The sequence below is a fragment of the Mya arenaria genome, chromosome 2, assembly GCF_026914265.1.
Source record: "Mya arenaria isolate MELC-2E11 chromosome 2, ASM2691426v1".
Lineage (NCBI taxonomy): Eukaryota > Metazoa > Mollusca > Bivalvia > Myida > Myidae > Mya > Mya arenaria.
The window spans coordinates 48,557,692-48,574,468 of NC_069123.1; the positions used below are offsets into that span (position 1 = coordinate 48,557,692).

The window sequence follows — 16,777 nt, forward strand, 5'->3', positions numbered from 1 at the left end:
TACTTATACCAAACCTACATTGTACGCTCGCTTAATTTTCATTTTGAAAATGAAAAATGAAATATTTCTCCAAAATGGACAGATCAAATGTCTTAAAACTCTCAGGATATCTGAGTTTAGTTATTCGACTACAATTTAATGATTTAAACTTGATTTATTTTATTCAAAATTTTGACTTTGCGTCGAAACCAAAAGTTTCGTTTAAAAAATTGAGTTTTAATATGTACTTGAACATAATCAGTTGTGATATAAAAAAATAACATATTTTTCGAATGTCATTGAATAATAAAATCAATTAGAGAAACCTTGGTTCTGCCGTATGTGAAACTCTAATATTGGGTTATTTATGTCTGCTAATGTGTTAATGTGAGTGTCACAGTTGTACATGTTTTTTGTTAGAAATAAAAGTTATGTTAGTCCTTTCCGGCGTTGTTTTTTCCATCTCAAAACTCCTTCCATGCTCGACATCAAAGGCTCCACGGAATATCCCACTAACTTGGCTGCATCAGTATGGCATCTGTCTCAACTTCTCGATACGTATGAGTAGTTAAATCCCCCAAATGCCATTGATCCGTCCAGTTTTGTAATTATATACATGACAGCCAGTGACCAACATACTGTTTTCATTGTAGGTCGAACACACACGAGATTGCATTTCAATTATTTGTGACCCCAGTATCTAGATCAATGTCACTGTTACTGTTGAATGTTTGCAATTCAATCATTGCAATGTACACCTCCATAAGTAATGGTGAGAAAATCGTTCAAGAAAATAGTTATTTAAACTGTAACATATTGTTCAGGTGAATAAAATCACACTTACAGTATAAGTAAAGTATTCATGTAAGAATTCCTAACTTAGGTAGGAGTTTCAAAGTATATTGGTATTGTTATAACTAATAAGTTAGGGTCACAACACTGTTGAATAACCGACGACGTCCAATTTGTGTTTTAGGAACAAGGCCCTCATTTCTCAATTTTCTTACACGTAGGTCTTTTAAAACAGGATTAAGCTAAGCTCATGTAGTTTTTTTCGTTTTGTTTGTGTTTTATTCTCATTTTGAAGAAATGAAGAGATTTTCAAAGAAGACCAATTTTATGATTATCCAACATACTAGTTTTTAGTTCATACAATCATATAAAAGTAATTTGGACCACTGAAATTAGAGAATTAGGCTCAAAATGTTTCAAGAAATTGGTGCCAGTGCATCAAATCAGACTGACCCCAACATAAAATGCTATGTGATTTTCAACTTTATTCAGTAGATCTGGAGCACTTCAATACAATAATGTCCAATATTTTTCTCTTGTGGGAGGGAGCGCTTTGCCTTCATTTGCTCTAACAGCGCCTCCAACACCACAAGGCCATCAAAAAACAGCACCTGAAGAACACATGCAAAATCCTTTAAATACAGGATCGATACGCTCAATAATCTGCATACACAATTTAGTAGGTCACCAAAGCACATCATGTGAAACAGACCAATATAGTCATCAAACATAGCTCATGTAATAGCCATACCAGAGGGTCATGGTGGCCCTAATGTCGATTACTGGCATTCTGGCTGAATAAGACTAATAAGCCATAAACTGTTGCACTTGGGTGACAGATAAAAGGTTATTTAGAAAAATTGACAAACATTTTTGCCAAGTTTTATGACGATCCAAGCAGAAAGACAACTTCTATTGCAAAAATAAAGTTGTTCATAATCTTGTCTTTAGATTTGGCACATTATGCCTTGCTGAGATAAAATTAATAGTCTTAACCCGGTAACGCTCCTGAAGCAGAAACCTGAAGTGCAACATGTCCTTAGTGATTCAATATGGTAAGGTTGTTACCTGTTTTGTAATGATGGACTTGAGCTTCAAAATGGTAACATGACAGTCGGGTGAGAGTACAAACTGGGTGATGTGAGCGTCCAGCACCAGGCACAGCCAGTCTACCACCTGTAACAGATGATGCAGGCAGTTGGATGTACAATGGGTTTTACCATGCATCTACACTATAGCCTATATTGTGTACATGTCATTCTAATATCAGCATATTTTTCAAGCAACAGTTATCAGTATCCAGTTTCTGCAGGTGACGGTTTTTCTATTGCTAAGCAACCAAAATGATGTAATTTTAACTCAATAAAACAGGCGCACTCACCATAGCCAGAGTGAGGGGAGAGTGTGCACGGTCAGAAATTACAGACTGGTTCTCCAACAGCCAACACAGGTACTTCAACAACAACTGGAGTATAAAGTATGGCTTCATTCAATAATTATCATTTATGGTCCATTAAAGTAGTCTCCAACCAAGACGGAATTGTTATAAAGAATGTTTTAACTTTTCAACACTTCAGAATTATACATACTACGAGTCTACGTCTACAAATCTGATGAATACAGTAGCAAATTGGCAATCGTTTGTAAAGCCTTAAACAAAATTTGTGTTTCATACATACCAATGCATCCTTAAAACTTATGTTTCGAAGGCATTCCAACAAAAACACATCACTGTAGGACATACATAAAACCCTGTTTCTGAAATATGGTTAAGAAAAAATAATTCCCACATAATAAAGAACAATTTGAAAAGAAAATCTATGAATTGATATAAAATTATAAATCAACGAACCACAATGTAACAGGCAGTGAACCAGTGCAATCTGTAAATGTATGGGTGTTTGGCAGGATAAAGAGCCCTATGCTTCAGTAGTTAGTTCCACATGTTATGTAGTCACTGACAGCGGCAGATATATTTTATTTCTATGTGAAGTCAATTGGAAGACCATAGACATTGCACTTGATTCCAAATTCACTCGGTAATTTAGAGCGGAGCAAGTGTTTCAAAACCTTGAAATACTAAGTTTACTTGCAAACAGGGTATGAATATTTGTTAGGCACTAGTACAATTCATTGAGATCATGTGTGAAACAAATCGTCACAGTCGGTCTTGAACTGTGGAAAAAGGTCGCTCCACAAACTCCCAGAGAGCCAAACTCTTGAACAATTTGGCCACAATTAAGGAAACATGTGTAAGGCTCTTGAATATTTCATGGTGATCAAGTGTGAAAACTGTCCCTATTAAACTGTGGAAGAAAGTTGGTCCACAAATTCCAATATAGCCATAAGCACCAACTATAAGTTCAAGGAAACATTCTTTTGCCGCAATAAAACAAACCGACCAACCAACTTAATGGTGACTAATACCGTACCTTTGTTTGCAGGGGTATAGTAAGTTATGAAGAAAGTTATGCATTTTCTTTTCAAAGAAAATACTTCTAGCGACATTGACTGACAAACATTTACTATCAATCAAGGATACACCAGGTAAGTTCTGTTTTTCTTGATGGGGTACTTTGCCCTCCATCTCTTGTACTTGGTGTCAGCCACAACAATACTGTCCTGCTCACCCGTCCCCTCATCTCCCTCCCCATCTATCTCCGGCTCATGTTCATCACTCTCCTCATTATCTGACACATCATTCTCATCACTGTCATCAACATTCTCATCTATTCTCTCTACATTCTGTTCAGAGTCCATTTTGTTGTCCAAATCCTCTGTATCAACACCATTTCCCGCGTCAGAGGTTATAAAACGAGGTATCTTCTCATCATTAACTCTAAAAATATATACACATATAAATGTATTTAAAAGTAAACAAAACAAACTTACAAATATTCTAACAAAATTGTAATCCTTACAAGAGTTTAATTCAAGTTATGTTCAACATGAAACACTTCTTTTGAAAGCTATTAATTATATCCTTTTAAGAATCAGACAAAATATTTAAAGGACACACAGATGCTCCATCTCGTAAAGCAGTTCATGGAATACATCCTAGGTAATTGAATGTTCATGTGTACATGTAAGGGTATGTAAAATATATGACTGTTATGGTAATCTTTGTTCCTGGCCTACTTACTGTAGGAAGAATGTGAGAGCCTGACAGAGGCACCTCTCTGGTACATTGTTGAGGGACATGAGAGCCCGGTACACAAGCGATACTTCACTCCTTCCCGCCAGACACTCAAATAACGCAGGCAAAACACTGAAATTTGCACACAGAATGAGATACATTTCATGGCAACATTCATGGATTACAAAGTGCTATCAGAGAATCAACAATTTAAAAAGTGAAGTAACTAAAGATTTCCGTAGGATAAGGAAAAGGCATACAAAAAATGCCATACCAGTACATTGTGATGGGTATTTTAAGTGGAAAAAGCATTTGTCACAATTTGAAATAATGTAATTGCATATACATTTTTTTTACAAATAATCAAACCTTGATACTTTATGGTAACTTTACCTGATTGGAATAAAGTTATTTGCAATGAGTTGCTCCAATTCTTGGTTTGCCCAGAATTTCTTTTCTCCCAGAATCCTCTGCACCAGCTGGGTCATGTGATTACTCATCAACCAATGGTGATTCTCTGCTTTCTTAAGGTCCAAAACTAGTGACGAAAATGCTTTTTTGAACTGCTGGTAGTCCTGAAATGTAACACAGTTTTATATTCATGCAGCCAACTGTATAAAACTGGTTTAGAAATAATTATTTGATAAAAAATCCCCAATCAATACACAGTTTTGGCTAACCTGAACCAATCCAAAGATTGAAAACTTCACTTTAAACTTTAAAGACAGACATTTATCAAGCATGTAACCATTACAGTTGTGATTAAACGACCAACTTGTACTTACTGATGATTTGTTAATTGCCTTCTGGAACTTCTCAAGTAATTTGTCAGGATTCTTAGTCACATGCTCTTTCTGAGGCTAAACATAAAGTTGGACATTAAAATAACAAAGAAAATACAACAGAGAGAAATATTAAAGTGTTATATTTTACTTAAAAATCATAAAATACATGTAATCCATTCTAAGTTTAATTAAAGCTATCACTGGATGTGATAAGTACTCCCAGCAAACCACAATATTGTATTAAGAAGTTACTCTGGGAGTGATGTATGCTCCTTGAATGATCTATGTTAGTGGGAAGGTATCAATTAAGTTCATTGTAAAAAGAACTTAGACCTATAATATACTGTGAAATCATTTATATTCGTTGGCATGAAATTTCGTGGTTTGCCGAAAAATTACAATTTCGTGGGTACTTGAATTCGTGGTTTTTCGTTTTTGAAAAAAAATATAATCGAATTGCGATTGTCCTAGATCGACTGCATTCCACGGGCTGGCCCGTGATTTCCGCTGTTTACGTCACTCGATTTATGACACTCGCTAAAGAGGTACGACATGCCAATTAGTGCGTATATCCATGTCAATTATCGATTTAATTGGAAATTAAGGTCATAAAAGAAGATGTACCCTGATCCTTAATACAAATAGACGAAGCCATTGAATGCCAATTAAGAATTTTGCAAACTGTAAAAACACCGAGAAGGTCCGTATATTTGAGTAAACAATCCCTAAAGATAGCTGATGTTTACAAATTCAATTACTTTTGAATATCATCTCATTTCAATATTTATTTACACGTTTTGTTTATTATTAGTATATTGAACGCTTTGTTTTGTACATTGTCACATTGGGTGCTCAGTAACCTCTAATGTAATCGATTAATTATTTCATTAAAGAAATAAAATCGAGAACCGACACTCATCACTAACATTTTGTAAACCTGGAGATTTTAATGAACAGCACATGTTAAGGCACGTGCTTTTGTCATTTATTTCATAAAAACACATTAAAATGATTTGGTTTATTATTTGTTAAAGGCTGATATGATATATTAACAAAACAATGATAGTAAGATATACAGTTAGACGGATATTTACGATGTGTACTGCGGCCTCCATAACAAATAAACTAGAGTATGTACATAACATGGCAATTGAAAAAGGGAATAAAGGGTCAATATTTCGTGGGATCTTGAATTCGTGGATCATCCAACCCACGAAAACCACGAACATTAATGCCCCACGAACATTAATGATTTCACAGTATGTGAAATAAGGCATTTTTAATACCATTGCACAATATGCAACTGAGTTGACTGTTACTGTAATTATGGGTCATGTATTGACTATTTAGTACAATCTGGTGGGACAAGGTGATGTAGCTCCCACCACTAAATGGTGGGGGTATTACAACAGTGTGTGAATTCAGTAGTGAATATAAAACCCCTAAAGTTGCCATCTCTCCCAGCCCATTAATATAATGCTTATCAATCAGCATATAGGTTCACCTTTATGTTGGGTTCCCAGTGTAGGTGTGCCGGGACGGTGTGTGTGTCTGTATGTTCCCCGGCCCCAGTCTGTCCCAGCAGGCTGGCGAGGGTTGAGGGCTCACACTGGTACTGGTATACATACAGGGTCGTATGGCAGGGCACAAACAGGCGGTCTCCCACATGCACCAACTAAGGAAAAGAGCAAATGTGCATTCTTACATAGAAATGCTTTAATTAAGCAACTCAAAAAGTGTTATATTACAGTAACTATAGATGTTCTATGCATTTGATTTATATTTTAGGTTAGATGTATATTTAATGGGTACATGTCATTAACATATGCACAAGTTTGACTTGAATAAAATACTGTTCAAATCTTACAATCAGCATATAATTCTTACTAGAATTTCTGAAAGTTACTCTGAGAAAATATGTATTATTTCACTAGAATTTTAATTCAATAATTTTTAGCAGTTGATCACTTGAACCTGTTTTATTGAGCAAAGGTAACTGGGGCATTTATTTAACATCATAAAATGATGATAATGCACCTTTGGTTTACACTGTGGTCTTTCTGCGAAAGGTTGGAAGGATTTCTGGAGTCCATACTTCATGTCAATGATGCATATACCATCTGAAATACATGTCAATTGTCAACAATGCATATACCATCTGAAATACATGTCAATTGTCAACAATGCATATACCATCTGAAATACATGTCAATTGTCAATAATGCATATACCATCTGAAATACATGTCAATTGTCAACAATGCATATACCATCTGAAATACATGTCAATTGTCAACGATGCATATACCATCTGAAATACATGTCAATTGTCAACGATGCATATACCATCTGAAATACATGTCAACGATGTACATTTCATCTGAAATACAACACACAGACGTACTTTATGTCAACGATGCATGTACTGTAAAGTCATATTTATTTGTCGGTAAAAATTTGTGTATTTTTTCGGAACATTTTTGTGACCATTTCAATATATGTTTTAACAAACATGAACAAAAATAGAAATTCTCACAGATTAAATTGTCAATGATATATACAAATCCCCTCTACAGAATGTGACAAATAGGTCTGCATTAAAATTTAACAAAAGCACCATGGAGTGAACATCAACATATTTGTCTGTTAATGTTTTTCAGTCACACAAGGGGCATTACTTAATGTCAAGGTTAAAGTTTGGGCAAGTCGCTGAGGATCCCTATGACTGTTGAATTGATATCCTTTGTCTGATTCAAACTAAGTAATGACCTTTACCACACTTGTTTCAAAAGAAATCCCAAGCTAGCTCTTCACATAAGCTACCTACACACAAATCAATGCTATTCACTTTTCATCAATCCTTACATAATGCCTTGGGCAGAAACCGTTTTTCCTAACAGTGACCTTGACCTAATCCCCCTCAAAAGCAAGCTTGCTCTCCACATAAGCAACCTACACATTAAGTTTATTCTCAATGTATTCATCAATCTTAAGGTTTGGGAGGAAACCATTTTTCTATTTTTAAGTAACAGTAACCTTGACTCCATCCCTCTCAAAAGCAATCCCAAGCTAGTTCTACATATAAGCTACCTACACACAAATCAATCCTAACCTAATCCTAACCATGCTTCTATATGAAGTAGAAGTGACCTTGACTAGCTAGCTAGCTCACATATTTAAAGCTACCTACATACCAACTTTTATTGCTTACTTAGGTTATTGGGCTGAAACCATCTTTCTATATTTAGTCACAGTGACCATGACCCCGGCCCCTCAAAAGCAACATGAAGCTACCTACACACCAACTTTAATCACTATCCATCTATTCTTACTTAAGTAATTGAGCAGAAACATTTTTTTCTATTTCAAGTAACAGTGACCTTTGCCCAATCCCCATTACTATCCATCAATTGTTACTTCAGTTATTTGGAGGAAACCTTTTTTTATTTTTAGTAACAGTGACCTTGACCTTGACAATGGCCCCCTCAAAAGCATTCCCAAGCTAGTTCATTACATATGCGACTTTCCCACAAACTTTTATCACTATAAAATGATTCTAATGGAATTTATGGTCAGAAACAATTTTCTATCTTAAGTACCACCAGTGACCTTGACTATGACCCCCTTAAAAGCAGACACAAGCTATCTCTTTCCATAAGCTACCTACACGCAAACTTTCATAACTATCCATCAATTCTTCCTCAAGTTATTAAGCTGAAATAATTTTTCTGTTTTTAGTGATCTTGATCCTGACCACACACCCCTCAAAAGGCGACCAAAGCTAGCTCTTCCCATAAACCACATACACACCAACAATCATTATTATCCACACATCCATACATAAGTTGGACAAAACTCATTTATTTTTATTTTTGATAAACATTCAATCTAAGTCATGATCCCCGCAACCTCGAAAGCAATCCAAACCTAGCTCTTCACATAACACAACAACCTTCATAAATGTCCATCAATGCTTGTCATTTTGCAGATATCAATTTTTGACGCCTGCCCGCCCAACAACATGCCCATTCTAATAGCCTGGTATTGTTGAAAAACTGTTTAAAAGATAGACAGAAGGACAGACAACACCAAAACAATATCCACCTCCTGAAAGGCAGGGGATAACAAGGCTTTGCCATGAGCTATGACTCTTTTCTATATTATAACAGACAAACTAACAATAAATTCAAATGTGTGATAAATCAACAACGTAATTTTCTCACTTACATTTCCCATCTTTCTGGACGCCGGCAACAGCAATGTGAAAGTCATTTAAGGTTACCATGGCAACCTCCCCTTGGCAACCATGCACTGTGTGGGACAGACTGCCTTGAGTGATAGTTCCGACCCCCACTGAGACTGTAGTTAGCTGGCCGCCAGACCCTGAACACGAGGTATACATATCAGATATTGAACCAGTATGACAATATTAGAATTTAATATTAAAGTAATACATTCCCCTTTTCTTTTAAAGCGGCACTCTCACAGATAGAACGTTTAGACAGCTCTTTTATTTTTTGCCCTGGAACGAGCCAATTTTTGCGAAAATCCATGGAAAACAGTTATATAAGACTGTTAAAAAAAATAGGTTGCAGATTTTTAAATTTAAGTGCAAAAATTGATGTTTTATGCATTTTTCATAAACATTAATTTTCGAACGGAAATATGAAAATCTGCTAACTGATCTTTTGTCAGCGGTCTTATATCATTGGTTTGCAGATATTTACGCAAAAAAATGCTCTTTCCAAGACAAAAATAAACAAAGTTGTAAAAATGGTAAATCTGTGAGAGTGCAGCTATTTTAACGCAATATTATTGAGAAAAAAAATGGTACACACAGAACACCAACACTCAGCTGTTTTGTTCCAACAAGAGGCTTAACTCAACAATGATCAAATCATGGATTATGAACCTTGCTACACATTTACATATGGTCATTAGTAACATGTGTACACAGTTTCATATGATTTCAGATTTTCTGAAGGGTTTGAGGTATGAACGTTTTTGTATACTGCCACAGCAGACGACACCCAGGATAACAACATTCTGATGACTAGGAGCATATAAATTACTATAAATCGAGCGCTTTGAACCTTCCTACAGATGTGCATATTGTCAGAAGTAACATTTGTACTAAGTTTCATATAAATGTCATGAGCAGTCATTGAGTTATGACCAAACTTTCAAAGGGCATAATTCAACAATAAGTATTGCCCCTGGGCCTTGCTACACATGTGTGTTTTGTCAGAGGTTACATTTGTACAAAGTTTCATATATGAATATCAGTTTTTTAGTTACAGCCATAGTTTAAGTTTTTGCTTGCCGACGCAACAACAAAGCCATGACAATACCATTACTTTTTTCATTAAAACCCCCCAGATAAACTAATAAAAAATGGTAATTTCAAGACGTTTATATTATATTTCAGAAGAAAGTTAAAAAAGATTGAAATAAAACCAAGTAACCACATTCATCTTGTTTATAAATAGTGTCCCTTATGCCACAGCAAACAAGAGCTGTCACAGAGACAGCGCGCTCGACTATTCCGCCGCTTTTCAGTGTAAGGATTGAAAAGTTTTGGCGAAACATGCATGGATCACTGTTAGATTAGATTTCAATGCAATACATGATGTGCGGAGATATTAACATAAATATGGTTACATGCAAAATTTTAACCAGAATTTTTAAGTGTAATAATAAAGGGCCATTATTTGCAAAACACAGTTATCTTACTTGATTATTCAATTAGGTTGGGTGGTTGAATACCATTGTATAAAGTCTCAATGCAATACATCAAGTAGTTGCTGAGATATGATCCTTTGTGTGCTAACATGCAAGACCTTAACCAGAATTTCTAAATCGCATAATAAAGGGGCAAAAATTATATAATATGAAAGATAGGGTTATCTTACTTGATTAAATAAGAAGGTTCAATGGTTGGGAGCCTGTGTGTAAAGTTTCAATGCAATACATGATGTATTTGCTAAAGCATTGACTTAAAAGTGGTTACATGCAAAACCTTAACCAGAATTTCTATGTTGAATAAAAAAGGGGCCATTATTTGAATTTAATGCAAACTAGAGTTATCTTACTTGGTTATTTAAGTAGATTGTATGGTTGAGTACCATTTTATAAAGTCTCAATGCAATTCATCCAGTAGTTGCTGAGATATTAACCTATGTGTGCTTACATGCAAAACCTTAACCAGAATTTCTGAGTCGAATAATAAAGGGCAATTATTTGCATTAAATGCAAACTAGAGTTATCTAACTTGGTTAATTAAGTAGGTTGGATGGTTGAGTACCATTGTATCTAGTGTCAATGCAATACCTCAAGTAGTTGCTGAGATATTAACCTATGTGTGCTTGCACACAAAACCTTAACCAGAATTTCTAAGTCAAATAATAAAGGCCTATTATTTGCATTAAATGCAAACTAGAGTTATCTAACTTGGTTAATTAAGTAGGTTGGATGGTTGAATACCATTGTATCAAGTCTAAATGCAATACCTCAAGTAGTTGCTGAGATATTAACCTATGTGTGCTTGCACGCAAAACCTGAACCAGAATTTCTAAGTCAAATAATAAAGGCCTATTATTTGCATTAAATGCAAACTTAAGTTATCTAACTTGGTTTATTGAGTAGGTTGGATTGTTGAGTACCATTGTATCAAGTCTCAATGCAATACCTCAAGTAGTTGCTGAGATATTAACCTATGTGTGCTTGCACGCAAAATCTTAACCAAGGGGTGACGCCAACGCAGACGCCTACGCTTGGGTGACCTTATTCTTCGAATAGTCGAGCAAATAAAATGATTCTCCTCTAAAAATTCTGTAATTTATATATCAGTTTCTTACAAAGCAGAATTATGTCAGCAGAAGATTCTGAAACAGTGCAATCACAGGTTGAGAGGCTGACCCCAACTTTAGGTGGGGAAATCTTGGACTCTGTGCATTCCCAGGAGTCATCAGTCTGGCTGTATACATACAGTGTCATGTTGCCCTATAACAATGGAGAAAATGAATATGTATCAGCATGAAAATATGGTTTTAATCCAATAACAATATTTCATCACAGATTTACGAAGTGACTATATATCATTATGGCATTATCATTGCAAGGCTTTCGTGACTCTCACCTCATTCCCTGCAATATACATGACTGTAACCCTCCCCGCCAGCTGTGCAGCCTGGGCCCACAATATGGCATCTGTACCTGTGACTGGGCCAGGACTGGGCGGCTGTTTGAGGCCCGAGAGGGGACCTATAGCCCCAGAACTGTACAGTATCACTGCTTCCTCACTATCAACTACCATCAGCTCATGTATGGGCAGAGTAGACTACAATGTTCATGATAGAGAAATATATCTTATTATTAATTGCAATAGTATGCAAATTCATAATGCATTAATGATGTATATGTACACAAAATTGTCGAACCAAATGACATGATGAAACATTTCTCAAACAATATAACTAAACTAGACTTGTGATTTTTATATTGAACATAACACTAAACGAAATTAACAAAGCTTCACCTACATGTTTTTTCTTTGATTTTTCCCAATCATTTGTTGCTATGTCCCAAGTATGCACATCCTGTAAATTAATACAAAGTCATATTCCAAAATTTTCAGAATGCAGCCAATGGGGTGGGATTCATATTAAAGCTCCAAACCAACAACTACTAGTTACAAAATAAATACATCCTCTATGATACAATCTTGTACATGGGAGAGTTTTGAAAAAATGGATCAAAATTACCTAACAATCAAACCGTATACATTTTATTACCTGGTGCACTATTAGATGATGACCTGCATATCATTAACACACATAAAGCAAAATATCCAAGATCAAACTTAATATTGTATTTGTTGACCACTCTAAATTAAATATTTTTTGTACCTTTTTGTGAATGAGGCCATACAGGGCCCTTGGAATTTTAAAAAACAGCAACTATCTGCCATTTTCAGACAAAAAACTAATGTACAATATGCATAATGCATACATCAGTTTTTTGACTGAAAATGGCCATTCACATACAAAGCAAACCATTACCTTATAATTTGCAACACACATAAACTTTTGTTGTTTTTTATCCCACTGTACTGGACTTGTAATTGTAACTCCATGGCGTAGAGACCAGCTTTTCACTAATTTCTGGTCTGCTAGCTGAAGGAGAAAAAGAAGAAACAAATTAGTATACACAATAATTCAATATATAATAAGGCCGTACAAATATGATTATTTGTTCATCTTAATTTGGCTGAAAATGTTGAAGTGTGGAATACATTTTGACAATTTGTTTAATAAACTGGTCCAGGCCATACATTTATATATTTAGAACAAACATGCTCAACAGTTATTGTTATAAGAGTATTGTTATTCTAATTTTTGTGTTCAGCATTAATAAAGGCATAATGTCCTGTGCGCCCAGGCCTCCTGGTTCATGGTTTGGGGTATAAAACATAATCGATTATGTGAGTTTTAACACTATTTTCTCTGTGATTCAACTATATTTTTTAGAAACAACTTTGTGCACCAAATGAAGAGCAATTGCTTCTTTACAATGACAACTGTTTTAGGTAAAAAATTATGTCTGATTTAAAATATCTTGTGAAAACAATGCATGTTTTTACTAGGCTTACAGAGTCACTCAATGCACTTAATTATTTAAAACTGTGATTTTATACTGTTCTCTTTCGTGTTAACCTCATCCGATATTTTTTTTTGGTCAAAGACTAATATTAATATTGTTTTCTGAGTGCACATCACCAGTTTTGGGACAAATCGGTACATTAAAAAAAAATGCTAACTGGTTCACTCTTTGCATTTTTTATAACCCAGGTTCATCCCAAATATGGTAAATCTATGGCACACTTAAATAAACCATATTCGACAAAATTTATGGGCAATGCACAAAGGTCATCACAATGTATGTGTTCCAAACAACCTTTTAATGTGGTTGCTGTATATGAAATAAAAGTTTTTTGTTAACAAATTCACAAGCAATAAAGGTAAATATATAAATGTTTTTCAATTGTGCAGACAGTCTCGGAGAGTAGGGAATTCATATTTTAAAAAAAATCTGTTATAAGCCATATCAATGTTTTGGGAGGTGAGTAATAAAATTTATCAGGCCTAAAAAAATATATATGTCTGTTTCGGGTAACCCGACCCTACCTATAAAAATGCGCCGACCCTAACTATTTTTCCTCATTTCTGAGCAAAAAAATATTCGTTAGCGAATAGAGAGTTACTAAGGGCGGATAAATGCGAATTGGACGATCAGAATTATTGTTTATATGATAAAACAAAGTCAGGCAATGACATTAATGTAGGAAAGACTGCCATGTGCAAACAGTCTGAACTTACGACAGATTTTTAAAAAAAAAATAAAAAAAAAAAAAAACCTACCTACCCTACCTCAAAAATTTGGGAAGGTTACCCTGAACAAACAATATTATTTTTTTTTGCCTCATCATGGATTCTACAAAAAAGTTACAGTTTTTTGGTAGTTTAGTTAATATTACCTGGGATCAAAAACATTTTTCTCCCAGATATTACCTCACAGTTGGATCAACAGAGTTATACTCATACATTGGCCGAACCAAGAAAATGTTACTGAAACTGCACGTTCTATATTTAATGTCATATTCCGACTTCAGAAAATAGACTGTTTTTGTCAAATAACTGGTGGCGTATGCTTGGTGGTGACATATGTATGTATAAATTTCCATATATGTGTTCAACTTAGTTGTTCAAGAAACAATTTTATCATATTTATTCAAAAGCATATTACTGGTGAAGTACCCCTTTCCACCCGACTATGGGTGTTTTCCACGATGGGATTTAATTAAGAATCTCTGACTGTGACTTAAATCATTGACAAAATCCACTGAAAGGACTGTGTACTATACAAATAAATAATCTACCGTATTATATCATGCATAGGACGCACTTTTTTACCCCCAATTATCGTCTTAAAAATTGCCTGCGTCCTTTCTATGCTATTAGAATTTCATCTGTTTTTTTCCAAGTCCACTTCAGGTCGAAAATATCGGACCGGGGAAGAACGCGGTAATAGTAAGTATCTGTACTGCGTCAACGAAGAGAACAACTGACATAGGTAAAATCACGCAAGTTAACACACGCAGAAATATATTGAATGTTTACTTTAAAATGATTTATTGAGAAATAAATTGAAAACAAACACGAGTGTTTACTTTTTTACAAAAGGGACGCTACTCACAAAAACTCGATGTGAGTCAGCACTTTAACTGGATTGAGTTATAACGGCAACGGAAAATCGGGAAAGGAGGTATTTATCAATTAATTGTTGTTCATGATTTTAATGTTTCGATATTTTACAAAACATTTTGTTGTATGTTACTGTTTTAAAAAATTAATAAAGGAATGTGCATAACGCAAAGTAGCTTTATTGTCACTATCAAATCTTTTCAAATGTGCGAAGGTGTGAAAAACACCCGCTGTCTGTCATTAGAAAAACATCAATAGAACAAACTATTGTGATGGTAATACCGTATTGTTGTTTGTTCACACTTTACCCGAGGTGCCTTCTGCTGGCAAGGCTAATTACCGAAACGCAATAATTATGCTGACATGCTTTAATCTGCGCAGCGACAAGCCTTATCAAAACAATCATTAGTTTTGACAATACACAGTTTGGCAACGGTTGCAACGTTTGACTGTCATTCAGAAAGCATGTCGGGAGATGCAACGGTTGCAACGATTGACTGTCAGTCAGAACTAGTCTATTACAGCATTTGTATAAGTCTTATATTATGCGTGAATGTTCTCAAAATGTCAAGACATATCATTGTTGTGTACGCTTAATTACCGAAATAAGAAGATAATTATCGAAATACACAAGACACTTATCGAAATATGCCTTATATACAATTTTTGTTTGTTTTTTTACTTCAATATATGTTATAAATACTTTACCAACCTCAATTTTTCGGCTCCGATTTTGACATTTTTCCGCTGCGTCCTATCTTATGTATTAAGGGGTTTTACCCGTTTTCTCGACATTTTTTTTGCCTGCGTCCTATCTATGCTAGGGTCCTATACATGATATAATACAGTACATTTGAAAAAATGTTATTACATAAAAATATTTTATTTATGAAATATTGAACAGTCTCATGATGTTCTAGTAGTCCAAATAATTGTATGTTGGCAGATTTTTTTTTACAATTTTTGATATGGTAAATTCTTCAATCACGTATAAATTGTTTAGTACGAAAAGTGGGTAGTTATTCCGATCGGGACTCTGGGTTAAAGCATATTGCATCTATAAAATATCATAAAAACAAGTAATATTACCAGATAATGTTATTTTATATTAGTTCCGTACACAAAAATATATATCCAACGAATAATTATGATTTTGACGGGGTTTTCTTCATTTCATTCTGTCAAAACATAACGATATATACATGAGCGGCACCTGCAAGGCTTCCGTTCACAATTTTAAAACAATCGGAACATTTCGGCCATGGCCGAGTTGTTATGATTGTTATGATAGTATTTACGAGGTCTATCTCGAAGCTTGTCAGAAGTGGCCGAGTTATTATGATTGGGTCGAGTTATTTCGCTTGGCATAATTGTTGTCTGTGTCAGTCAACTTTCGTTTCATTAGAAAGGTAAATAATGTATTTCAATGCATTAAATGCTTGTTTTGTGCAAAATAACTTTTCACTTACATGGTAAAATATGAATATAAACCTTAATTATCCATTTCAACCATAAAATACTTCACTTAATACAATTTCAATATTTTTCAAACACCCCCGGTTTGTGCACAAACCCGTTTAGACTTTAGGGATTGGAAGAATCCAGTATATAACACGTAAAAAAAGTGGTCCTTAACCAGATATATAGAAAGGTCGTCATTTTCTCACCGTATATATGTTGCATGATTTCGTTTTGTTTGAAACAACTATCGAGTCTTCGGCATGGCCACCAGCAACAAACAGAAAACTAGGTTCGTTAACAATTTTACAAAATGCAATGCTTTCCATGGGCGCAGCCATATTTGTTAATGAAGAATACTACACC

The 16,777-nt window shown here is 34.8% G+C and overlaps 1 protein-coding gene across 1 annotated transcript; it reads right to left on the reverse strand.

The window, feature by feature from the left end:
* Positions 1 to 400: 400 nt before the first annotated feature.
* LOC128204431 (nucleolar protein 11-like) lies at positions 401 to 16,747 on the reverse strand. The gene is made up of 16 exons (XM_052905850.1): positions 16,621 to 16,747; positions 12,752 to 12,865; positions 12,233 to 12,289; positions 11,830 to 12,030; positions 11,549 to 11,693; positions 8,919 to 9,074; positions 6,730 to 6,812; positions 6,197 to 6,367; positions 4,693 to 4,767; positions 4,301 to 4,482; positions 3,914 to 4,039; positions 3,314 to 3,610; positions 2,451 to 2,529; positions 2,153 to 2,236; positions 1,840 to 1,947; positions 401 to 1,382 (listed from the first exon to the last, which is right to left on the reverse strand). Exons 1-16 carry the CDS (start codon positions 16,738 to 16,740, stop codon positions 1,260 to 1,262), a joined length of 2,121 nt encoding a protein of 706 aa, XP_052761810.1. The 5' UTR covers positions 16,741 to 16,747; the 3' UTR covers positions 401 to 1,259.
* Positions 16,748 to 16,777: the final 30 nt, after the last annotated feature.